This window comes from Sus scrofa, chromosome 1 (genome assembly GCF_054392235.1).
Source record: "Sus scrofa isolate SSC_HxYL_T2T_F1_AM1 chromosome 1, Sscrofa_HxYL_maternal_Yorkshire_Landrace_v2.0, whole genome shotgun sequence".
NCBI lineage: Eukaryota > Metazoa > Chordata > Mammalia > Artiodactyla > Suidae > Sus > Sus scrofa.
The window spans coordinates 229,493,379-229,520,375 of NC_139383.1; the positions used below are offsets into that span (position 1 = coordinate 229,493,379).

The 26,997-nt window shown below is 40.7% G+C and overlaps 1 protein-coding gene across 9 annotated transcripts in view; it reads left to right on the top strand.

Moving 5' to 3' along the window:
- LOC106509183 (histone-arginine methyltransferase CARM1-like) overlaps positions 1-26,997 on the top strand; it is a 292,946-nt gene that overhangs the window by 3,453 nt on the left and 262,496 nt on the right. For 8 of the 9 annotated variants that reach the window (XR_014841642.1, XM_021064249.2, XM_021064264.2 and 5 more), the window contains exon 1: positions 22,700-22,910. The exons of the other annotated variant lie outside the window; for it this stretch is intronic. Coding sequence is in view for 4 of the 8 variants with exons in the window: in XM_021064249.2 (XP_020919908.2) it covers positions 22,733-22,910 (178 nt within the window). In the remaining 4 variants the exon portion in view is untranslated. Of the gene's footprint in view, positions 1-22,699; positions 22,911-26,997 lie in introns of those variants that run through there. 9 annotated transcript variants of the gene reach the window in all.

A 26,997-nucleotide genomic window follows, 5' to 3' on the forward strand; every position in this document is an offset into this window, starting at 1 on the left:
AGATAGGTTGATTTGTGCCATTTTTTAGATTCCACATATAATTGATATATGGTATTTGTCTTTCTCTTCCTGACTGACTTTAGTAGGATACACTCTAGTTCCATCCACGTTGCTGCAAATGGCACTTCATTCTCTTTTATGGCTGAGTAGTATTCCATTGTATACATATGTACCACATCTTATTTATGCATTCCTCTATAGATATACATTTAGGTTGCTTTCATGTCTTGGCTGTTGTGAATAGTGCTGCAATGAACATGGGGTGCATGTATATTTTTCAGTGAAAGATAGGTCCAGATATATGCCCAGGAGTGGGATTGCTGGATCATATGGTAACTCTATCCTTAGTTTTCTGAGGAACCTCTATACTGTTTCAATAGCAGCTATACCAATTTACATTCCCACCAACAGTGAATAAGGGTTCCTTTTTCTCCACACCCTCTCTAGCTTCTGTTATTTGTAGACTTTTTAATGATGTCCGACCTGATCCATGTGGGGTGGTAACTCATTCATTGTAGTTTTTATTTGCATTTCTCTAATAATTAGCAATGTTGACCATTTTTCATGTGCCTACTGGCCATTTGATTTCTTCTTTGGAGAAATGTCTGTTTAGGTCTTCTGTCCATTTTTCAATTTGTTGTTTGTTTTTTTGTTGTTGAGTTGTATTGTATGAGCGATTTGTATACTTTGGAAATTAAGGCCTTGTTGGTTGCATCATTTGCAAATGTTTTCTCCCATTCTGTAGGTTGTCTTTTATTTTGGTTTGGTTTCTTAATAGTTTGCTGTGCAAAAGTTGTAAGTTCTATTAAGTTCCATTTGTCTATGTTTGTTTTTATTTCTATTGCCTTGGGAGACAATAGAAAACATGTTTTGCCTATGTTCTTTTCTAGAAGTTTTATGGTGTCATGTTGAAAATACAGTTATATTGACAACCATATTAAAAGTTAGAAAACAGTAGATTTAAGAAAGGAAAAAAATGGAAGTTCCTACTGTGGTACTGCAGGTTAAGAATCAGATTATAATGGCTCAGGTTGCTACAAAAGTATGGGTTCAATCCCTGGCCTGGTCTTCTTGCTCAGGACTGAAGGACCAGTAGAAGACGCTGGTGGGGAAGTGACCTGATGGGGGCTTTTCTCTCCGCTCACTGAGGGCACCTGCTTAGTCATGGGTTTCTAAGAAGGCTGTTCTTTACATTTGACTTTATAGCTTTCTATCTTTCACCTTAAGAATGAATTTGAATATAAAGCTTCAAGGAGATCAAGATCTATTTTAAAACCCAACACACTCCACCAAGCAAACATAAAAATGGGAAATGTGTATAACACATGACTCATACTTCTTTAGACTCTGTGTCACACACTGGACTGATTCACGTAACAATATCTCTGAGAAAGTAAACTAAGAATAATGAATAATGTGTCTAGAGGGGAAATTCATTCCACAAGGGAGATGACAACTCCTTAACTCATGATGGAGAAGCCTAGAGCCCTGGGATAAAGTGTACGCTTGGTAGCTGAATTGATTTGCTCAACCTCCAACACTCCTTCAGAATCAGGATATTTGTTCTCTGAGAGGTACCAAAATCATAAAATTTGAGTGTTCTTCCTAACTGTCCATGGATGCTCATCAGAATGTAGTACAGTTGGGGCAGATAAGACATAGCATTCTAAAGAAGAAACAGAGCTTAGTTGGCTATGAGGGGAGGGTGAATGGTGCTTTGTGGAGATACCTTCTGACTGCTTGCTTTCTGGTGGGTGACATCAAAGACACATTTTAACTCATTTAATTATCCCAACAGCTCTATAAGATAGTTCCTACTATTAAGCCCCATTTTATGGAGATAGTAAATATTTGCTGAGTGCTCTTTTAAACACCTGTTAAGGGTAACTGCTGAGCACCTGATGTCACATGATGGCAGAAGAGGCCACAGTATGTAAATAGTTATCTGACGGTCAATCCTGGGCACCATATGCTTCTTTGAAATAGTCAGCACTGGTTTATGTGTGCCAAGGAAGGGGAGTGCTGTTGTGGGAAACCAAGCATTCCTGATGGATCCTGCTGGGATGGTTCAGCAGTACCTTGAATAACCTAGATGTAGAGGAGAGATGAAGGGTCTGAGTTTTCCATTCAGTTTGCCTGTTCTTTGCCCCCGGCCATGCCATCTACTAACTGTGTGGCCATGAACATCACTTTTTCTAAAGTTCAGTTTCATCATTTGTAAATCAAGATAAGAATAGGATCCACAACCCAATAGTAGTGTGAAGATTAAAAGAGACAACATGGAAGATTAGCCAGGAACTCAGTGAGCTATGTGAGGGCATGTCTGCAGCTCCCACCTACATACCCCTTCGCAGTTCAGGGGAAGGGGCTTGGTCAGGTATTTCTATAATTATGCTAGAGGGGAGTGATATTTTTCTGATATTCCAGTCTTTTCTTTTTGACTGCTAATAAAGCTAACAACTTTTGGAGTACTTCTGGAGTAGTTATAAGGACTTATTTATTGTTTTCCCTTCTAGATATTTTTCAGATATGCTTTCTTTAATGAATGCTTCTTTACCTTTCACTCTTATCTTGTCGGAATGGTTGTTCCTGGAATGTTTGGTGGACTTCATCACTGAAGACACTTGAACCTAAAATTTCCTTTTTGGGAATATTTTAAATGACCGGTTCAGTTTCTTTAATGGTTATGCTGCAACTCAAGTTTTAAATTCCTTCCTAAGTCAGTTTTGGTAAGTTGTATTCTTTGAGAAAAATTTCCGTTTTCTCTAGGCCTTTCTGTATAGTGACATAAAAATGGTCCAGGAGGAGTTCCCGTCGTGGCGCAGTGGTTAACGAATCCGACTAGGAACCATGAGGTTGCGGGTTCGATCCCTGGCTCTTGCTCAGTGGGTTAAGGATCTGGCATAGCTGTGAGCTGTGGTATAAGTTGCAGATGCGGCTCGGATCCTGAGTTGCTGTAGCTCTGGCATAGGCTGGTGGCTATGGCTCCGATTAGACCCCTAGCCTGGGAATTGCTATATGCTGCAGAAGTGGCCCTAGAAAAGGCAAAAAGACAAAAAAAAAAAAAAAAAAAAAAAAAAAAAAAAAAAAAAAAAAGGTCCAGGACATTTTGTTATGTGTTTGTTAAAACTCTAAATATTGTCTAATTTACATTATCATTTCCTGTGTCACCCATGGACTACTTAGAAGCCTGTGTCTTTCTTTCTAAGCATATGAACTTTTTCTAGTCATCTTGTGATTGATGAGTCACTAAATTACATTGCTGTCAGAGAAGAAATTCTGTAATACTTCAATCTTTTGAGATTTCTGTAGGTTCTCTTTATGACCTAGTATAGAGTTGGTTTCGTTAAATATTATGTGTGCCGTAAAAGAATGGGCATTATTCAGTACTTTGTACAGATTTTATGTACATCCATGTGTGCTAGTTTATAATTATGTTGTTCTTACTTTCAATATTCATACTGGTATGTTTTGTCTTCCTGTTCTATAATTTACTCAGAGAGGTGAGTTTTAATCTATCACTCTAATTGTGGATTTGTCTACTTCACCTTGTAATTCTATGTCTGCTTATTTGTTTTGTTGGCTTTTTGGCAATGTTGTTAGGAGCACAGCAACATATATTTGTTTCATCTTCCTGAAGGACTGAGCTTTTTACTACTATGAAGTGACAGCACCTCTTCCTTGTGCTGCTTTTTTGCCTGGAAGTCTGCCTTGTCTGATATTAATATAGCTATACTGATATTCTTTTGACTTATCTTTTTGCATAATTGTACTTTCAACTTTTATACATTTTAATGTTTTAGATGTGTTTCTTATAAGTAGATTAAAGTGGAATTTTTCAGACAAATCATGACTGCTAGCTGAAGACTTTAGTTTATGTTAATAGAACTGCCAACATAATTAGGTTTCAGCTACCATTTTATTTTGAGCCTTTATTTGTCCTACCTGTCCTGTGTTTTCTTTCTCTGTTTGTCCCTTCTATTGGACTGAATAATTTCCATCATTCCATTTTACCTTCTGGGTAAGAAGCCATGCAACTCTTTTTCTCTCCTTTTCTTGATTAACTTGAAAGAAATACTACATGTTATATAGGACATGGTATTATATATATCTTATTATTACTTATATATCTATAAGTATCAATACTTTTACTTCTTCCTAGATAATATGTGGTTCTTTAACAATTTAATTCCATTAGTTACCTTCTCAATTATATGATATAATTGTTATATTAGAGTTGTGAATTCTAATTCTATTTGTAAGAAGAACACAATTCATAATTACAAAATTTGTTTAAATTTACTTCTACATTTACTTTCTTTGTTATTTACAAAGTTATGGTTTGTCTCTCTCAATGATCTCCAGATCATTCTCAATCTGTAAAACATAGTCAACTTCAGGGAAAAACTTGGTTCAGCACAGCTCTACAAATATTTATTATCAAACACCCAGGTCAAGAGTAGAAACCACCAAAGTACTGATTCCTAAATTGTCTGAGTCCTAGAGGAACAAATATCCAGCTCTGACAGGTAATTTCCTTAGATGTAAAATAGACATCATAACAAATATCTAATTTACAGGGTTAGTAGGTGGAATGAAGAAGGCAATGGATGCCGATGTGCTTTGTAAGGTGGCAGACACTTGTGAAGTCTTTGCCCTCAGTCTGCCATTGACAAGTAGTGTGACATGGGAAAGACTTTGTCTTCCTGGCTTCCTCACCCATAGAGAGGGACTACTGGATTTATACATCCCCCTATTTCTGAAGGGTCTATGATTCTCTGACTTCTGATTCATAGTATGCAATGCTAGTTCCTGTGCAAGCCTTTGGAGTGAGTGGTGTCTTTGGTTAAAACTTCTTTCAAATTTATCCCCATGTTATCAAAGTCTTTTTCCCCTCTTAATTAAAATATAGCCTTGCCTACTTTCTCCTTTAAGCATTTGACACTTCACCGTTTTCCAGGTGTCACTCCTTCCACATGCGGGTGAATAGTCCGTGGCTAAGTGAGCAACACTGATTTAGAAAGTCTGGTGGGAACCCTCTTAGGAACCGTCATACCTGAGATGGGGATGCCAAGCCACAGGCCAACTGCCCAGGTGCCTATTGAATGGGAACCGAGGTCTGTGACTGGGACAGCCCCCCTGCTGAGATCTGAGGTGTCTGCAGCCAGCAGTGTTCACTCTCAGTTATGGAAAAGCACATGAGGCTGAGTGTTGGGCAGAACCAAGGCTGTCACTCCCCAGGCTAACTCAGGAAAACTTGGAAAACAGTCCCACACAATATAACCTCTGCAGATGCCCAGAACCTGCTGACAGAGTAGAGAAAGCAGCCAAAAGGTGGAATGTGACCAAACAGTTTGCTTAATTGTTTGCATAACCATTCATTTATTTGGATATCCATCCATTCACTTATTCACTCAATAACCATTAAATAGAAACTTCCAAGAGTGTTCTTTAAATCCATGGAATCCACAGGTTTGTCTTATCCAAGAATGTGTTCTTTTTCTTTTCTCGTGTCCTGAATATTTAGCATATGGGTAAATTAAACAGGATTGAAAATTATTGTTAGCTTAATTCACCATAATTTAGCTACCAGTAAATGATTTAAGGATGGACTCAAGATGTGTAGAGTCATGTCTCGTGTGGTAACAGAAAACATGTGAAATTAGAAATATGAGTCCCCCATGTAAAGGAGAGTGTTGTGGTCTGTGCACCTGGGTCTGAAAAAACAATTTTTCCAGCACAGTGAAGTGAAAAGAAAGAAGAGTTTATTGAGATAAAAGAGGCTGCTAGTGCAGTGGGGATGACTTTCCGATGATCAGGGAGAGCTGACACTGAGCGCATGGTGGTGTCTGTTTTTATAACCCAGGGAGAGAGGAGAGGTCTCAGAATGTACCTGCTGACCTGCTGATTGGCTGGGGAAAGATGGAGTCTTCTGATGTACTTGCTGGTTGGTTGGGGGTGTCTACTGCCCCTATAGGGGTGAGGTGAGAAGTGGGCACATACCTTTCCTAGTAGTGGGCATGGAGGAGTAGGCCAGGTTGCTTCAGGTGGGGGAGGGAGCATTGCAATGAGACAGGTGGGTGATAATGGTCTGGTAATTCTTCTCTTGGCCACAGGCTCTGAGTTCCATCTCCTTGAAGAGGACTTGAAGTCCAACAGAAATCACATTAAGTTATAGGGAAACTTTGGAACAATTTCAAAGAACCTCTATTTCCCCCTCTTTCAGAGTAATTGATTTTGTTTGGAGAATTATGAATGAATACCTTGTGACCTATAGAGACTAGCTAGCTTAGCTATTTTGGTTAAGATGAAATGGCCTAATTGTCAAATGCTTGTTTTTGTTTTTGCCACATCCATGGCATGTGGAGGTTCCCAGGCCAGGGATTGAAGCTATGCCATGGCAGTGATAATGTTGGATCCTTAACCAGCTAAGCCACCAGAGGCCTCCAAAACTTGCTTATTTTTAAGTTACTACCATTCTTTGCTTTTCTGACCCTAATTTACTGTACACTGGAGACTGGCACTTACCACCTGTCTCTACATGGATTGAATCATGAGCCACTGCAACTGCCAACCCTCAACACCCCCAGAAAGTAGCTCAGGGTTGAGATCAGGAGTGAGGCACTCTGTGCTCTGGGAAAACTGGCAGAACAGATCTTAAGATAGTTAGATATTTCAGGACAAGATTTTATGAGCCCAATTCTTGGATCTGCTTGTCTCCAGAAAAGCACTAAAATCCTTCACGGTGATGTCTGCTCTTCATGACTAGCAATAATCTTCACGAGACTAGCAGCAAACTACTGTAAAAATGTGTGCTTGATTGCATATAGCTCCCCTTCACCAAAATCACTTATATACTGACCTTCCCCCTGACTCTTTGAAGTGGTATTTCAGATCTATTTGAAATGCTGCCTCCCAAGCTATAGTGCTCATTTTGCCCCAAATAAAACTTATCTTTCAACTTTTTGGTTGTCATTTTTTTTTAAGTTAACATTACTGATAGATAATTCCATTCCCAAAGGTGCATTATGTCTATCTTTATCTTGAAATGTAAATCCTGACTTTATATTTTATGGAGCTCTTTCCCTCAAACATGGTCAGAAATTGTCTTTTTCTCTCAATTTTAATAGCTTGAAAGGAGTACTTAAAGCAAAATTTAATGCTTCTCTTTTCACTCCTGCAATTCCTCTGTACTTTGTGAACAGTGCCACCAAATAATATGCTGCAGAAGCTCTGATAACCCCTCCCAAGGTAAATGCAGTCTTTGCCTAGTATTTTGGTTCTAGCTTGTTTCTGTGCACACACATTTGACATTATAATTGTTCTGTACAGGCAGTGTTTCTTTTGGATTCACCCACAAATCTGCCATTTCTCATATTTCAAGCCTTGTATCTGGGATCATTTTCCTCTAGCTGAGGAAAATCATATTAAGTTTCTTTCAGTGGGTAAATGTAATGCTTTAAAACACTTGTAAATAGCAGTTTATACAAAGTCATATACATTTACCATGGAACTTTGAAAACACTTTTTTAGACAAAGCAAAAATAAATTTGTGAAAAATTGGTAACAAGAGGATTTGGGCAAGGGGTAACAAATAGTGAAGAAGTAACTAGGAAAATAAGGATTAGTTTAACAAGGTTTGGCCCCAAATTCCATGTCTTTGGTAATATGAATGTATCTCTTCCTCCTAGTAGGGGATATTTTTCATAGAGGAGTTTTATGATGTGTTTCAGAGAGGAAGGATAATCGGGAGAGGTCAGAGTGATCTTCCTGCTTCTGTTGTTTTTGTTTTTAATTCATTCAGCTTAAGATACTAATATCCCAAGGTGCCATATTTTGGGTGCCGTGAATCCCATCAGCTGTTCTGTTTTGGTGTTATGGCAGGTGTAGGTAATTATCATACATTTTTACAGTGTTGTTGAACCCAAGTTCCTGTTCCTAGTGCACAGGGAAGCCAAACAAATGGAAATATTAGTGTTTGGATCAGAGAAAGGATTGTTGAAAGAGCCAAACAAGAAGAGGTGGCTTGTGCTCAAAAGACCTGAACTCCCTGAGGGTTTTCAGGGAGACATTTTTATAGGCAACATCTGGGGGGAGGGCTGCAGGGTGTGTGACTTTCTCCTGATTGGTTGGTGGTGAGATAAGTGGGTGGTGGTTCAGGAATCTCAATCATCAGCCTTCTGGTTCTGACCAGTCTGGCATCTAGAGCTTGTGCTCTGAAGTTACCATCCTCCACCTCAGTGGGGGCCTTGGTTCCCTGTAGTAGAACTCAGAGATATGTATCAGATTGTTATGTCTATCCCTTCAGGAGGAATCAGGATTCTTCTTTGTTGCTACACTATTGTTTCTGGACTTTGTTTCCATATTCCCTCACTTTCCTGTTTGAATCTTTCCTTTGGAACACAGGGAAAGTCTAGGAGGCTGAAGCCTTTTCCCTACAGACGTGAAACAGAGTATGTGGAAAGGCTTTTGCATAGACAGGGGTGGGAGTGGGGACACAGAGTCCTTCAGGATCCTGCTCAGTTTCAACAGGAGGTTGTTCATTGCCAGAGGTAGGTAAACAAGGTCTTGGCACAGCATACATAGTACCCAGTGTGCTGACATGTGCTGTGGCTCAAACAGTTGAAGTCATGTTCCCAAGACAGCAAACAGGAGGTGTTGTCAGTTTGTTGCTGATTCAGAATCAGAGTTTGTAACCATCTTGTGCTTTCATGCCCTAATCCCATGTCCAGCCTCCAGCAGATTCCAAGTGCAGGAAGTTTGTGGAGAAGCAGTTCATCTGACCTGCTTTAGAGATGTAGACTCCTGCTTCCACCTGAGTATGCTAGGTAGCAGAAACACCCTTCTTCACTCAGGACTGAATGTTTGTTCCCTCCTCCATATTATAGGCTGAAGCCCAAACCTCCAGGATGACTGTATTTGGATTTGGGAAGTAATCAAGATTTAAATAAACCATTAGGGTGGAGTTCTGATCCAATAGGATTCATGTCCTTGTGAGAAGAGTCATGGGACACCTCATGCACTCCAGGTGCGTGCACCAAAGCCAAGCCTGTGGGAATGGTTGAAAGATAAAGATACATGAATCCACCTATCTAACTGACCCTGCTCCCACCCAAGTGGAAACACCTACAGCTGTGTGAATGTTTTGTTCTGTAGCACCTTCACCCTCTGACTTAGGGCTGTGTGTCAGGTTAATACTGTTCTGCCCCTGGTTTGCATCTCCTCCTGGCTCCCCGAGGCCCCTCATCCAGCCCTAGGAATTTCAGTCATTCTGACAGAACTTTGTACCTGCTCCACTTTATTTTGCGTTAATGAGTTCTCTTCTCCCTGTAGTAGTCATTGCTGTGGAGTCCTCTGGGTTTAGTTCTGAGCCTCTCAATTGCATGCAAGAGGCTGGAAAGATTTGAGAGAAGATTGTTGAGAGTACTGCAGGGGCCCTGGAGGCACTGATTCCTCAGGCAGTGAAAAGACAGACGTGTGCATGTGTCAACTCTGTGCAACTAAATAGGGAACAGGAGAAAACAGGCTCTGGATTATGGAGAATGTATACATCAGGAGCATTCCACAGGATGAGCAGGGAGATCCCCTTGGGAGGTGAGGCGAAGGGGGTGGGTTGAGAAAATGGATTGTACGGTGATCTATGCCTCAAAAAGATCCCTAAGCAGGAGGCTCACCCAAATTTGCCACACCTTGAAAATACACTCAAGAAAGCAAATGGGGATAAATAATAAGAGAGGGATTTTGGCTTATGGTGTTCTTTGATATGTTTTTAAAGACCATGTTATGGAGTACCTTGGGCATGCTCTTAGGTAAAGCCAACTGGAGTATCAACCGCCCAAAAAAATCACATAAAAAGGAGTTTGGCAGAGGCAGTATGGAAGGAGAATGGAATTTTGAATCTAAGATTTCTGTTTTTTGAACACTGACTATCTAATGAAAAATTTCCCATCACTCTTCCCACCAGAAGTCTCCCTTTTCTTTTTTCTTGAGGTAAATGTGTAGTATCAGTTTCTTTCTCTTTTTTAACTCTTGCAGAGTTCTACCTACAGGTAAGAACTTGTTCTGCACCTTCCTTTTTTCACTCACCACCACATCATGGAGATTGCTCCATATATGTACATCTAGTTTCCTTCCTTATAAAAACTTTATACTGTATTGCATAGTACAGATGTGCAGAATTCATTTAATCACTTTGTCTAGGTAATCTCTTTAGGCAGTGAATATCCTTGTCTATTTTTGTGATTATGAAGTACAGTTGCATCAAAAGACATTTGATGATTTCCCACTGTGGTGCAGTGGATTAAGGATCCAGTGTTGCCACAGCTGTGGTGTAGGTTACTGGTGTGATTCAGATTCGTTCCCTGACTTGGGAAAGTCCATATGCTTAGGGTGTGGCCAGAAAAAACCAAAACAAAAAACCAAATAAACAAAAAACCCAACCACAACATTTGAATAAGCTCACCTGTGAAACTAAATATATTTCCACACAATTCAGAAAAGGTGTATTTTTCTGTAGCCATGATAACAAGAAGCCACCAGAACTCATTATAATACAACGGGTGAACAACTTGAACATGTCTTTATAAACCAACCAATCGATGTCAACTCCTGCTTGTGAAAGCCAGTCAGAGACTCCCACCAATATACATGCTTTAAGTTCCAACCAACAAAAAGTCTCACCCAAGTTAACAGGCTTCTGTGAATAATGTCTATCAACTCACATGATTGAAAAGTTTCAACCCCTGAATCCTGATAACAAAACATGCTTACAAAACAAAACAGAACAAAACCATGTAAGCTCAGTAGTCTGCTGTATGCAGAGACAGTGTGTCTGAGCATAACTCCCCTTAACTATCATCAGCAATAAATCCAGCTTTATGCTTTTATTGTGGGTTTTGAGTGAGGGTCTCACCATCCTTCATTGTTAGAAATACTATAAAGCTGTACTTTGCAGATGAATCTCTACACATAGATGTATTTCTCACAGGTTACATTGTAACTCTACACAGTATGCTGTACTTTGAGGCAGGTTGAAGGAGTTTCAGGTACATTTGTAATTTTCATTTAGATCTTCACCTTAAAAATCTGTCCTCATAAGCTTTGACTCTGGTCCACCTGCATTCCATTTTTAGAAGAGGAATTGCTGAGTACTAAGAGATTGATATTTTCAAATCTGACAGATGCTATCCTCCAAAGAGAGTTACTGATTTACAAAACCCTCATCAATGAACAGGATGCTTATTTCTCTGTGCCTTCACCAATAGAATGTTAAGAATATTTTGTGATTTTAGAACATGAAAAAAGGTTTTAAAATTTTTATTTCACATTTTCCAATCTGAACCTGAACATCTGATTTCATCTATGTATATATCTATCTATATCTATCTATATAGATAGATAGATTATATATATGAAGAATTTGTATTTCCTTTTTGTGGGTGTGTGAATTGGTGGTTTAGACCATGTGGACTAAGTGATTTTTGAAAATTATTTCTCAATTTTAATACTATGCCTAAAGAAAAAAGGAAAATAGTGGTAATTAAGTTTTGTTTATAATTTACCCATAATGTTCTAATTGATTGATCATTTCTAAATTTTCAGAAAGATAATTTATTATTTGAAAAAAAAATAACCCAGAATATTTTCAGATACAAAGGAGGAGAAAAATCTTTGAGTGTACTAAGGCTGAGGTAGTTCTCTGCCCCCACTTGTGTTAAGCCTCCACAAGTTAAAGTGCTTTTCTATTTTTAAAGAGCAGAGATTGCAGGTGTTCCCAGAGTACAGCCCCTCTTAGCAGGTACCTGGGGAAGATAATTGGCAGGTACCACTGAAGGTCGATGCAAAGTGTGGAGCGTTGCCCACTTTGAAAGACCCAAGGAGGTGTGGGCTCAGTAAACCTGCAGGAGGTTCAGCTCACAAGTGACCATTTGGGGCTGTTTCTCCCCATGGCTGTCAGCTGGGTTCTTTCCTTAGTTGGGAAGTTATTTGAAGTAATATTAATAAACTTCTTTGTGTGATTCTTAGTATTACGAAGCACTTTTGCATGCATTATTCCTATTGCCATACCTTCTACTATAGAACTATTCCTGTTTGAGGAACATAAATGAATTTTGAATTAGCCCAAATAAATAAGCATTAAGAGAATAATCCTGGTCATTACTCTCTGAGGTTGGTTTTATTCTAACTCACGTCTTATAAGGGAAGACACTTGAGGCATGGAGAGAAGTTGAGAAGAGGGTACCAGCTTGTGTGTGAGAGAGAAAAGCACACAGTTGTCTCTTTGTACCATAATAAACTTGAATAACTGACTAAAAACACCCAGATATAGGAGTATCCAAAAATATTATCTCTTCAGCATGTACTGGGAAGCCTTTTCTTAAGACCAATATAATTTCCCAAGTCTAAAAATTAGTGGCAGAAGGAGAGTGGAACTAATACAAAACTATAGAAGATGTGAATTTGTTCTGTGAGTTTTCAAATGAATGCATAAGCACTGGAGGTTTAATTCTGATTGCAGAGCTTAGGACAACTGTCTAAAATGTCTTACTTTGCATTTATGTATATATAAAAATTGTTTTAAGATTTATCTTTATTGTCTGCAATTAGTTTGTATGTGTTGTCTCCCTGTGTAACTTCTGCCTCAGGAACTGAGCTGTTGTTTATTTCTTCTTCTTCCAAGAAAACAAACTTCACAGTGTGCCTTCACTAAGAGCTCAGGGCTAGTTCTTGTACTGTTATACAATTCCTATTTTTAACTTGTACAGTAAAGCTGTCATACTAATAATGTCTTCATACCGAAAATTAATTTTGATCCTTGAAAGGTAAAAATTTATGTGCTTTCTGTGTGTCAGTGTTCTTGGCAATCCAATTGATCATTTTTTTTTCCCCAGACCATCATTATAAATGTGACAAATTTGGCAGACCTATAAGAACTATTGAGCTGCAAATCCACATTGTGTTTGTAAATTCTAAGATTCTTAGCTTATCTGACTTATATTTTCCATTAAGAAGGAGAACTCAGAAAAACAGGCGATACATTTGAAGAAATCAGAGACAATGTATATTTTTTTCAACAAGAAAAGGAGGACCCAAGAGGTCAGTAGCTCAGCCTTTTTATTTTTTCTGTTAGTAATGACCTAACTCTTAAACACCAGGGTTGTCAGTCTTGGCTTTGCAGTTGCAGCTGGAAAACTCAGCAGTCCCCCGTGAAAGCTGTGCTAGCTTTGCAGCCAATTCTAGTGTCATATTCAGAATCTTAATTATGAAGAATGCCCTCCTTGTATAAATTTCTCATTTTGGTTGCACCTAATATTTTGTGCTTATATGTTTTCAAATCGACACTTACTGAGTTTTTACCATGGGGCAAAAGCTATCTTTTCTTATTGCCTCCTAAGAACTGGGAACTGAGTTAAGTGTTATGGATTCAACAGTGACCAAAACAGAGGGTTTATGATAGTGCATGTGCGTGCGTGAGTGCGTGTGTGTGAATGAGGGGTGTGTGTAATTAAATCATCACTCTTCCCTGCCCCTACATGTATAGTGATGATCTGTGATGAACTGTCTAAAGGAAAGGAATGAGGTATCCTGAGAGAATGGGAAGTAATTTCCTTAGATACTGTTTTGTCTTCATATGCATTATTCTTTTAATCTTCACATCAAGTCTTTGATACAGGAGTTATCATCCTCACTTTGCAAAGGAGGAAGGGGAAAACATGGATGAGGTTAAAGTACTCTTTGTGCTATACCTGGGAAGCTCCTGTAACAGTTAAATATGAATGAAAGGGAAGTGCCGATTGGTTGGTATACAAACATGGAGGTGGTGCTCTTTAAAATAATCCTATTCTTCATTTGCCCCTTCTGGAGATTTTGTGTCAATATATCCCTTGAAAAGATAAACAAGGTGTAATTGCAGCTTTGAAATGATGTGGAAATAGTTCAAAATGTTTGTGGCAAAACCAGCTCCTGGCAAATACTACACACTTGTAATTGAATGATAAAGTTATCCTTCATTATCTGTATGCAATGCTTCAGCTTCCTGGATTAGCTCCTGCACATTTAACGCACAGCATGACTTTAGATGCAGCTCCTCCCAAGGTTAGAACAGAGTTGCTTTAAATTTTGTCCACTCGTGGCAGAGCAGCAGCATTGCCATCCCCTGAGATCTTGTTAGAAATAGAATTATTTCTTGGGTACCACACTAGGCCTGTTAAATCCAAATCACTGGGGGCTGGGCCCAGCAATCTGCATTTAAACCATCTCTCCAGGTGATTCTTACACATGGTAAATGATAAAGTTTGACCAGCATTGCCTTCCAGAATGTGGAGACGTGCTAAAGCTAGCCTAAAGGTAAATCTGCATCCATATACTTACGAATGAGAAGTATGTAGACCAGTGAATAAATATCAGCTATTCTACATATTCAGAATATTAGAACTGGAAGAAAGCATTAAGATTAACTGGTGAAGCAACATTTTTTATATGGTAGTAAAATGTATACTGGTATATATATATATTTTTTTTTTGGTATCACTCATTTTGTTCTTCCTACTATGTTCTCTAATCAGATGTTTTAGATAATCGGGTGTATTCTGGTTTATGGTGGTTGCTGAGAGAATACGAGGTGGGTCAGTAAGTTTACTATGTTGGTCTTATAATTCCTGTTTAGAGCTCAAGAAAGGACTGCATGAGAAATCATGCATGGATCTTGTACAATCACATCAGCTCTCTGGGAGGAACTCCAGGTGGATGACCATCAAACTAACTATTGCAGAGGATCCAACCCTGGATTTAAACATGGATCGGCAGATTAAAATAAACACATGAGTTTTTCAAAATGCCCCTCTGACCGTCTTCTCAATTTTCCAGCTTGTTTTCTCCAATTTTCATGCTTGCTTTCACCTCCATACAAATGGATCTGGAAATATAGCTGCTGCTATTTATTTGGTAGTTTACAAAACATGCCAATGTGCCTCTGGGCATGAGTACAATATAAATCACAACCCATAAATAAATGACAGAACAACAAAAACAAAAATAAGTAAAAGTTAAAACTCGCATGCCTTTGTAACTAATAAGTCTTATCATGGGAAAACAGAGTCAGTCCTATATACATCGCTCATACTTGTGGGTATTCACACTGTTTTTTTCCTTTCAATAAAAAAAGCTGACATAATGCCAAGATTAGCTGGGTAATAGACAAAAAAGTGTTAAGAAAATAACTCTTCTAAAATAATTCCAATGCTTCATTCAGGTGAGGGAACATGGTTTATTTAAGCTTTTCATCTTTTTGCTTTTCCATATTTTCTTCCATGAGTAATAATACTAATGATAGTCATTATGCGTTCAGTGGTTGCTATACAGTGTCATTTAATTTTTTTTCTTTTTTTTTATAAAGCCGGGGGAATTTTTTTTTTTTTTTTTTTTGGTCTTTTTAGGGCAGCACCCATGGTATATGGAGGTTCTCGGGTCAAATCAGAGGTATAGCTACTAGTCTACGACACAGCCGCAGAAACGCCAGATCTGAGCTGTGTATGTGACCTAGACTGGAGCTCACCACAACACAGGATCTTTAACCCACTGATCGAAGCCAGGGATCAAACCTGTATCCTCATGGATGCTAGTCAGATTCGTTTCCACTGAGCCATGACAAGAACTCCATGTGTCATTTAATTTTCGCAATAAACTTTTACCAAGTCCTTGTGGGTTTACCATAAAGGCTTCCATAAATTCAAAGCATCTGAGAAATTTGCCTGAGTTACTCAGGAAAGAAGGAGAGGGACTGGGTCTGGAGCCCTTACTCCTGGGCATGGCTCATTCCTTCTCTGCACTCCAAGTCTGCGGTTGTCCCTTTCACTTCTTGCTTGTAAGGGTCTGCCATCCTGAACACAGTCTTCCAGATAAAGTGCTGCTTTTGTCCCGTGGGGCCAGCACATTTCTTTCTCTTATCTGTGTCCCAAACCACCACCACACTCAGCTGGCATAGAGCTGACAAATGGAAGCACTGAGATGGGGTAGTTCAAGCAACTTAGAACCTGAGATGAGAAAAACTGCACATGAAGCGTGGCTGTCCTTGTGGGCTGAGGGAAACCCCTCCCTTGATGTTCCTAGGTCCTGACCTTGCTTCTCTCATCCCAGTAACACTTCTCTCTGCAAGACCAGACCACCTTCAGACTCTAATTTTGGCCTTTCCCGTATACCTCTCTCAACAAATTTGACTGTCAAGAGGGCTGGGTTTATCCCAGGATTAATTCCCTTCCTCCTGTCATTCACTTTCTCCCACATCTGAGGGGTTTATTTCCTCTGAGCCACAATGGGAACTCCTCACACCTTTTAAAATCGACATCCAAAATGTTTCAAGTTTAGTCTCAAGCATATTAATTTTAATATTATTAATACTGACATTTAAAAGTTATGTCACATTTTAAGCCAATCCAGTAATTCTAAATAACATGGTTATTTGAGATTCACTATCACCCATTAAAAATACGATAAGCTCTTTTATTTTCAGAAGTTATATTTATCTTTGTTTTATTTCTGTTGTACTTCATAGAATTTTATCTTAGTTGTAATATGTTTTATGTTTGAAATTTTTTCTCCTAAATTTATAATTTCTGCAATTAAAAATATATACTTAAATACAAATTTAAAAAGTTTCTCTCACCATAAGTCTGTTTAAAACTCTAATTATTGGAGTTCCCGTTGTGGCACAGTGGAAATGAATCCGACTAGGAACCATGAGGTTGTGGTTTCCATCTCTGGCCTTGCTCAGTGGGTTAAGGATCTGGCATTGCTGTGAGCTGTGGTGAAGTTCACAGACATGGCTTGGATCCTACTTTGCTGTGGCTGTGGTGTAGGCTGGCACCTGCAGCTCCAATTTGACCCCTAGACTTGGAACCTCTATAAGCCACAGGTGGGGCCTTAAAAGGAAAAAAAAAAAAAAGGGAATAAAAAAACTCTAATTATTATTATACTTTCTTTGTTGGCCATGCCCGCAGCATGTAGAAGTTCCCAAGTTAGGGGGTCAAATCCTTGCCACAGCAGTAACAATGCCAGATCCTGCTGAGCCACTAGGGAACTCCCTATTATTTGCTTTAAAAATAATCACAGATGATGGTTGTTCAGGAAGCTAAGGAAGTTTACACATTGAGGTCCTTTATCCATGACCCCTGTGATTGCAGGGAATTGCCAAAGTTTAAGTTTGATGATCTCCCAATTGACAGCTCAGTTAGATCTCCCTCACATTCAATAAAAAGAATTAGATTTCACCTGACTTTTAAAAGAGCTGCAGTCATTTAGTTTCTATGTACCCAGAACAGTACTTTTGAATTGTTTGTTTGGTGCCCTGGATATTTTTCTACATCATGGCAATTAGCCATAGTAAAATTTGGATGAAGAGTTATGCCTTTCTTTAATAAAGAGAGCAGTGGGAAAGAGGAAACACATTATGTGTGTTTCTCAGGAAGTCAGTTTTTGGAAAAAGCACTCACGGAAGTGAAAGATCTGGAAATTCATTCCCTGAAAAATCCTCCTTGCTGGGTCTTCACACACCTCAGCTTGAAGACCATTGCTGTAGAGAGGAATGGTTGAATCATTCTCTCTTTCTCTCTTTCTTTTCCAAAGAAGTAGACATTCTTCCTATCTTTCTCCATGATGTTCTCCACCTTTCAAAACGAAGTCGTCAAAACGGCTTCCCTACAGTATGCAGGGCGTTTTTGTTCCTCCAATCCAATTTCTAAGCCTAGTATGTCCCTCACCCCCTCTCTCAAACTGCCTCCTGTCCTGTCTGCAGGAATGGGAGTGGGCCTACCACCTGGTCATATGTACAAAGGCTGGACCTCAGCTTTGAAAGGATATCTTTCAAATTCATTATCTGGAAGTTATAGCGCTCTCTTTGACAAACACTTTAAAAAATGCATTATTGTTGTAAAATATAGTTGATTCTTTTTACTCATGGTAGTTTTGTTCTGTAATGCTGCCACAGACCAAGAATTAGCAAGTACTGAACCATTGCTCCTAAAGAAAATACAGAGTTAGGTTCCTGTGAGCCTCTGGTCACATTTGCATCAACCAGTCAATATATAACCTTGTTTTATGTGTGTTTCTATTACAAGACACCTTATTTAATATATATTATTGATTGATTAATGCTGAGCTCACAGCCAACAGCACCATAACTCACGCCTGAACAAAGCTTATCTAAAGTACCTGTTTCTCTGTAGATATATCACAGCCTTCTCGTACTAGACAGCACTATGCTTGGAGGCTTTTTTATTTTATTTATTTATTTTTATCTTTTTTAAGGCTATACCTGCAGCATATGGAGTTTTTCAGGCTAGGGGTCCAACTGGAGCTGTAGCCACTGGCCTACCCCAGAGCCACAGCAATGCAGGATCCGAGGCACCTCTGTGACCTGCACCACTGCTCACAGCAACACCATATCCCTAATCTACTGTGCAAGGCTAGGGATCAGACCTTTGTCCTCATGGATACTAGTCAGATTTGTTACCATTGAGCCACAACAGGAACTCCTTGGAGGCTATTTTAAATAGCAAAATCACCAACAAATTGCACACAAGATGAGAAAAAAAAAAAAACATGGCACTAAATAGACTGCGAAAAGAACACTTGTTTACAGTGTAAAAAGTGAAACAAGAATGCAGAGCACACAGCTGGGAGAGTGTGTGCATCGGGTGACTCAGACTTGTCACAGTGATCATGAAAACACCGATAATACTGTTTTGAGGGTTACATATAAATTTCCCCAAGTAGTGAATTCACAAGAATAGAGTCTGCAAACAATGGGTTTTAATTCCAGCTATTAAATGGACTAGATCACATGCAGATTATTACATTGTTTCAATTACTTGTGAGTGACATCAAAATTTTTTCATGAGGTGTAGAAATTTGTTATTTAGCTGAGGCACAGATTTTTTTTTTTTTTTTTTTTTTTGTGGAACATCATGGTAAGTAGTGTAGTTGCCATGTTGCTGAGGATAATACTTTGAAATCAGAGGAAGGGAGCAGGAAGCACTCTGGTCTGGGTCTTTCTGCCCAGGAGGAGGGATCTGCTACCATGTGTGAGGAAAAGCGCTTGTCAAGGGTTGAAGAGCCTAGTCTAGACTTCAAGCCACTAATTAATTGGGCTGAGCCCTGGGGAGGGTAGAATATAAACAAAGTTGGACTTCTTTTTTCTCTCTCAGCTCAGCACTGGTTTGATGATGTCCTGTTGGATGACAAAGCTGAACTGAGTTTGCAGCCACAGGCATGTGCAAATGAGTTTGGCCAGAGGTCCCTTTTCCTATGTTATCTGGAGAAAGAAAATAGTGGAAAGAATCTCTTGAAGCTTTGGACATAGATTACATGCATGAACAGAGCCAATGATGCTATACTAACAACAGAGCTAGAAATCCAGGTACCAGGGTCCTCCTTCACTTCTAAGAGAATTTATTCTTTCCAGAGTATATGGAAGAGGAAGAATTTGGAGCATGGCTTTGGTTTCCCCAGGGTGATCCTCAGCCCTCCATTCAATCTCTACAAATGGCTGGCAAAACACAGTCACCCCTGGCACATGCTGAGGCTGGCAGACCAGAGAAGGAACTCAGCAGATAAGTCTGCCCAGCTGCTCTTAATAACATTCCATTGCATAATAACCTATATGGGAAAAAAGAATGGATATAAGTATGACTCACTTTGCTGTACACCTGAAACTAACATTGTAAATTTAAAAAAAAGGAAGAAGTATTAAAACAAACAAAAAACATTTTATTGCAGGTTGGTGCTGCTCTTTCTTCTTAACTATCCTGAACGGATTTTTTAAGAAAGTTTGGAGACCCTGAAAAAAAAACACTGATGACAGAAAGAGGTGGAAGAGAGGGATGGCTATTAGACCAAAAACCCCCAGAAGTTTGGGATAAACTAAAAATAGAAAGTCAAATTCAACGGTGGATCAAGTAGATGATGCAAAGGAATCTACACTATACTCAATACAGAAGAAAGACCAAATGACTCATGAACTTTGTGTTTGTACTTGTACCAGGACAAAAACTGCACAGGTGTAAATAAAACTTTGGAAGGTGAAACACTCATGGAGGGGAAATCTAAGGGATTCTTAACCATCTGTGTGAGGGTGAGAAGACGAGGGGAAAGAAAGTGGGAACAGTTTAAAATGATGTGCTCACAATTCTGGGGACTCAAAGGCCCTGAGCTTTATCCATTTGGAAGACTGAAAAATTATCTACTAGCTTCTAACTTTGAGACATGGTGGGAATGGCTACTCATGGACTTACTTTAGTGTCTGAACTGTTGTATAGGACTTATGCCACTTCTAAGTTGTGACTTTGGGCAAGTTAGTTAACCTTTGTGCCTAGCTTCCTCATCAGTCAAAATATTATTATAGTATTTATTATAATAAAATAACTACAATACATATTATTATACATAATATATATGTAATACTATTATTATTATTACTATCATCTTATAGGGTGGTGGGGAGGAGTAAATGAATTAGTGGGTGTAACATGCTTAGAACAGTGCCAGGCATGTGGTAGGGGCTCTGTGTTAGATGTCACGCTTATAACTTGCTTTATCATCCCAGCTACCTCCTCCCTGTGGTTACCTGCTCATCTGTCATTCAGGGGATGCAAAACTGGTAAGGCTTCCAGTCTCCAGAGTCCAAGTCCCTAGCTGGGTAGACTTAGCACAGCAAATCACTCATATTCAAATGGACCCAACCTGATTTGGAATTAGAAGAAAAAGGGCCTTGCCTTTGCTGAAAGGTTGTAAATCGGTGACAGCTCCCAGTATGGAACTAAGGCCTTTCTATAAGATGGGGAGACAAGACCATCTGGTCAAACTTAATTGAGCCCCTAAATCTTGCCATGACCAAAACTTAGATTTCCTGGCTTTGTGGTGAATCATTTTGGCTTTTTGTTACAATTAGCCTAAGTTGGGTTTTTGCCCCCCAACATTAATGTGTGGGAAAGACTGCCATTATGTTTTATGGGTTTTTGTTTGTTTATTTAAGCAAGAGAACTCCAGGTTTCTTGAGTGGATGGTGGGAATTCTACCAAGGTCATTATATTGCCCTTTTAAAGTGCTTTATGAGTCATTTTCATCCATCATTCACATTTTAGTATAAATCAGTCCCCCATCCCCAGACTTACTTTCCAAGTTAAAAGCTGACAACACATGAAGGCTGGATGGGTTTTTTTGACAGGAGGGTAAAGAGCTACTTGGGAGTATGAAAGTACTTAGTGTCATCAAGGCAGGGCTTGAGAAGGTAAAAAGAAATGAGAAAGTCAGGAAAATGTTTTGAGGAGGCTGGGGAAGCAGGAGAGGCAAAATGACACCCTGAGGGGCACAATACACGGGTTCTGTGGTCTTCATACCAGAAACTCTCCACAGCTCCAACTTTTTAAAGCATTTCTGATTTCCACGGGTTTCCGAGGCAAAAATCAAAGTCGTGAGACAGTAGTAAGTGAGAATAGGATAAGAAGGAAGAGCAGGGTCTCTAAAAGATAGAGGTAAGAGAGAAGGAGGAAAGAGAAAGACTTGGGAGGGAATTAAGGGAGGAATCAGGCCACAGTGGGAACCAGGACTACATGGGAGGTGGGGTGGGGGTGGGGCGATAAAGGAAGTTAGGAATTTATTTCATAAAGCCTGGCTGCATTTAAGAGTCGAGCTGGAAATTCTGAAGCTACAGACCCCAGGGCCTTTAGGGAAACTCATTCTTAAAAGGTCAACTTGCTTGGCTAAGGACATTATCTTTATAGAATCCAAGTGGATTTACAATCTGCTTCCTCCCTACGGTCTGTCCTGTCAAGAGGTTATAGACTGAGGATACACAAGTGGGTTCAGAATTTGAAGAAAATTCCCTTAAGGCACCTGGGTCTATAACAGTGGGGGGAACTCCTGTCAGAGGAAGGACTGTTTCTTTTTCTTTACCCCCTGAAGCAGAAGACCAATTTCTCTGCAGAGAAGACAACGTGTGATACCGTTTGGAGCTTCCACCCTTTGACGCTGGAGCTAAATGGGTAGATGAGATGTTTGCTGGAGTTAGGCATCAGACTCCCTGGCCCTCCACACTCACGTCTAGCCAAATGGTTCTCAATCCAGCAGCGAGTAAGATTTCAGTCCCCAGTTAGGGGATGGGAGATGAATGTGGTCATTCATCACCAGCCAGTAGCACGAGTGCCCTGTCATTGTCAGGACCCTGTCAATGAGGGAAGAGCTCAGTGCTTAGCACCGCTGTTCACGCGTGGGCGCCAGGAGCCCCATAACCTGCCCAAGAGCAAGTGCCCACACAGCAGAAGCTCGGGCCAACGCTGTTTCCAAACTGACGCCCACGGAGGGTCCCAGCCAACAGCAGGTGTCACCCTTCTGCTTCCAAACTCCAACTGCCTCCAGGTGCCTCGAGCGCTCTCCAAACTTGTGCTGCGGAGCAGCAGCCCTGCGGAGTGACTGCGCCCTCCTGAGCATCTACTGGGCGCCCCTGTGTACCGGAGGTCGCCACGTAACAGCGGCAGCCGGGCACTGGGTGAGGTAAGGGGATGCGCAGGGCAGTGGGTGCAGCCCCAGCCGCCAGGCGCCTCCTAACTAGAAGAACGAACTTTCGGAGGAGGTGATGAAGGTGCTAGCGCTTCCTGGTCCCTCCCCTTCCCGCGGCAGGTTCTTGGCGCGCGGAGCAGCGTCGGGCCGCGCCGCTCGGGCTCCGGGCAGAGGTGCTCCCACCATGGCCGCTGCCCCCGCCCTTGCCGGGGTCCCCGCGCGTCAGCACTACCGCGTGCAACTGCGCTTCGTCACCGAAGAGCAGCTTTTCTCCACGGGGCCGCTCTTGCTCTCTAACCCGACGACTCTGCGGTTGGAGGTCCACCCGGCAGGGGAGGAGGCAGATGCTACGGTGACTGACGGTAAAGTACTGGGGCGACCCACGCACGCGAGTCCTGCTCAGGAGTGGCAGCCTTTGGGGCGCGCGACGGTGGAACAGAGGGGCGAGGGTGCGTGCTTGCGGGGCGCATGCCTGGGGCCGCGGGGCGCGCTCCTGGTAACCCTGAGCATTTGAGCCCGGCCACAGCTCGCGGAGGGGGAGTGCGAGCTAACTCACCTGTCCCAAAAAGACCCAGATGAATCCATTTGTGCATTTCTGCGCTCTGAGAACTTTGGAGCTGCGGGCAGTCAGGCTCTGAGAACTAGCCTTGGCCATAACTTAAAGATGTCAAAAGTGAGGTGCTGTCAATTTTCTACTATACAGCGAGGTGACCCAGTCACACATACATGTATCCTCTAAACCAGCTATAATGGAAAAAAAAAAAAAAATCATCGTTTAAAAAAAAAAAAAGTGAGGCGCTGATTTTCTAGCAGGGAACCTACTTGGGAGCAGAACAAAATGGAAACCCATGCCTCCTTTCAGGGATCAAGGCTTTGTCGCTCCTCACTCCCTTTCCGAGGCAGTAGGCCAACTTGCCCCCTGAAGTTTCTGGAGGGTGAAGTTTTGAAGTGTAGGAGGGACTGAGTTGGGGGTGCACCAGTCAGAGCGGCTGTGGCGACCTGTGTGGTGTCTTCTAGGCATTACTTTGGTGTTCAAAAGGTGACCTTTACCAAGGACGTGCAAGTGCAGCCCCCTGGGTTCCTGAAGCTGATTCGTGGGTATGTTAAGGGAATGCTTCCAATCTTTGTGAGATCCTGGACCTTTTTGAGAATTCTGGGAAACCTCTAGAACCTGGGCCCAGCTAATAAGCATATTTGTGCTCCAAACTTTGGATATAAATATGAGAAAATCACACCCCTCCCTGCCCCACCTATTAAGTACCCTCCGTTCTAACAAGTGTAGGGAACAGCTGCAAGTCTTCAGACTCCTGAGTTCTTCAGACCCTAACTTGTAAGATTCTGAGTACAGTTTGAAGTGTTCTGCGTTGTGGTTTGGTTCCTGTGGGAATTTCAAGTATTATCTGTCTGTGATAGGTAAGATACAGGTTCACTGCTCTATCTCTAAGGCCTTAGAACAGATTCAGGCACATAGTAGGCACTCAGGAAATGCTCGTTGTGAAAGGGAAGAGACCTTTCAGGTGTGTGTCTTCTTCCTTTAGGCTGGGAGAGGGAGGTTGGGCCTTTAAAAAAGAAATATTAAATATCATTTGACTAGTATCTTAGGAAGCTTGAGGTTTGGCAAGAGATCAAAAGCCTTACTCAGCAACTCTTGGATTTCTCTTTTGGATACTAGAAGGAAAAAAGGAGTAGGTTTCAGTGTTTTCCTCTGGGTATTCTGAAATTCAAGGTGCCACAAAGAAAGTTCCATTTGCCTATTAGGGTAATTTTGTTTAATCTGTAGCCATAAAGAGGGAGAAACAGAAGCTCGGATTTGAGATATGCACGGTACTTAGTGTCCTGTGGATTTCTTTCCCACAAATATGCCTTAAAAGAAGAAGTATCAGAGGTTCAAGGTGACTGAAGTTGTAGATTCCCCAGAGCATACCCAGTGCCTGGTCAATGAGGATATAATTACTTTACAGAGAGGAATAAACTTTCTTTCAATGCAGCAAATCAAGTCTGGAGATGACCTCTGTAGTGTGTATTATACATAACTAATGGAAATAAAAAGGATAATTAAAGCTAAGGAAAGTAGTCATTGTCACAAGATTTTGACGAGCTTCCTTGGGAAAGACTAACAAGGAAGCAGAAAACTCACTCGCATAACTGATTGAGTCCTAAAATCCATTCTTTATGTACATGTAATTACTAAAGCTTACTCCTCATTTATGGAGAGTTTTTGGAGAACAATTCTAGCGTTTTTTTTATTTAAACATAACTCATTTTGCTATATAACCAACTAGACCGCTATGGATGGTGGCCAAGCAGAGCAAGCTTAAAAACATATTCTGATGAACCTATTAGAAGAAAAGATTTTGGCATATTTAGATATTGTATGTTCAGTAGCAGCATTTTGAATGAGTAGAGTTTCTCCTGGGATAAAAATTGGCCCAAATTCCTTAATGGAGTATAAGAATGGGCTTAAGAAATGTACCTTTAGAATATTATATAGCTTCTCCTTTAGAATATTATAGTTTCTTAGCTCATATCTACTATTAGTTGTTAAACAAGTAAATTCTGGAGTAACACTGCCTGGGTTCAAATCCTGGCACTACCTTTTATAGCTGTACTGCATTTAGCAAATTGTTCATCCTGTTTAAGCCTCAGTTTCTTCATTTGTAAAATAAGGTTGACACTACACATTTTACGAAGATGAAATAAAAGGACCCATATACCATACTTGGTATAATACCCGACATATATTAAGAGCTCAGTAAGTCTTCCCTGTTATGAATAATATTGTATTTATGTTCTGTCCCCAAAATAACAGTTTCCTCAGGCTGTTCTGAGGAATAGCTGAGCTGTATTTTTATGTGAAGGTATTCCAAAGAAGGCTTAATTAGAGCTAGTAATAACCTGGCAAATTTGAATAATCTTTTAGATTCCCAGGCTCAATAGCTTGTCACATAAATAATGGGACCGAACAAGATAAAATCAGCTTGTTCTATTTTCAAGCGCTCCAAAATCAACAATGTTTTTATGAAGGGAACACATCAGGGGATCCAGCCAGTAATGTGCTCCAGCTTATGAACTCTGGGAAGACAGTCACTCATTCCTTATTTTCTTAAATATCTTTTGAGCCTGATCATACCAGGAGCCTGCCTGAGAGCATGCTTAATTCATCCTCCTATCCCCGGGGCCTCCCACAATACCTAGCACACTCAGGATGTTGATAAATGTTTCTTGATTTAACTCAAGCATTTTTGAATCTTGCTAAAATGAGAGTTAACATACTGAGTACTGAGAGTGCAGTCTCTGAGTTGTCTCCCACATCATTAAGACTGGCTTCACTTACAGTCTAGAGGGATATTGTAAAGTACAGTGCATCAGCAGACAGTTGGAGGTATAGGAAGATCCCTAGATCAGGAGACAATTGCCATGGAAAAGGGAGTTTGTTAGTTAGTTCCTACAGGGAGGGAGCACAGCACGTGAAGTGGGGGGTGGTGCACGTGGAGTCAGGAAGAGGAGGGAGTCCAGGATCGTTGGGCAAGAGCCTTCACTGTGGCTTCCCTGAGAAGGACTGGGTGAGTCAGGGTCACTAAGCGAACACTGGCTAGTTTGAATAATTTCAGTGAGGTCTGGAGCCTAGAATCTCCCAAGTGGTCTGCTCTCTGGCCCTGAGGTGACTAGGTGCATGGTGGACCAGACTGAAGGAGGTGGTTGGGACAGGGCTCTGGATTGGTTGGACATGGCTTTGGATTGGTTGTTTTGAAAAATGTAGGGGGAAGGCGTGGGATGGACTGGGAGTTTGGGGTTAGTAGATGCGAAGTATTGCATTTGGAGCAGATAAGCAATGAGATCCTGCTGTATAGCACAGGTAACCAGATTCAGTCACTTGTGATGGAACATAATGGAGGATAACATGAGAAAAAGAATATGTATATATATAAGACTGGGTCATTTTGCTGTACAGCAGAAATTGGCAGAACACTGTAAATCAACTCTAATTTAAAAAAAGTGCTTCCAGCTAAATTGTTTACTACCTATTGGCTCATCCTGGGAGGAGCAGTCTTTCCAGCATCAGCAAGGCCTTGAATGTCAAAGTGTCAGAATATGAAATGAAAAGATGTAATTAATACAAGGGAGAATCAGGATACTAGGGAATTAGAAAATATATAGAGTAGAGGTGGGTGTGGAGGGTGGCTGAAGGTAGGAAAGGCCCATGGGTTAGGAGCTGCATTCAAGTTATGGGGGAAAAAAATGTTTATTGTTTTCATATGTCTAAGTGTGTGAAAGAACTGGAAAACGGGGAACAAAAAAGGGGTTGGGAGGTAGGGCTGCTGCTTCTCCACCCCTTTCTCTGAGATGTCTGTAAACCCTGTTTGGGGTAGGGCGGCTGGGGGGGAAATTAAAGAGCTGAGATTGTATTATGCAAAGGCTACTGGTAGAGTGGCTCTCCAGGAAAAAAGA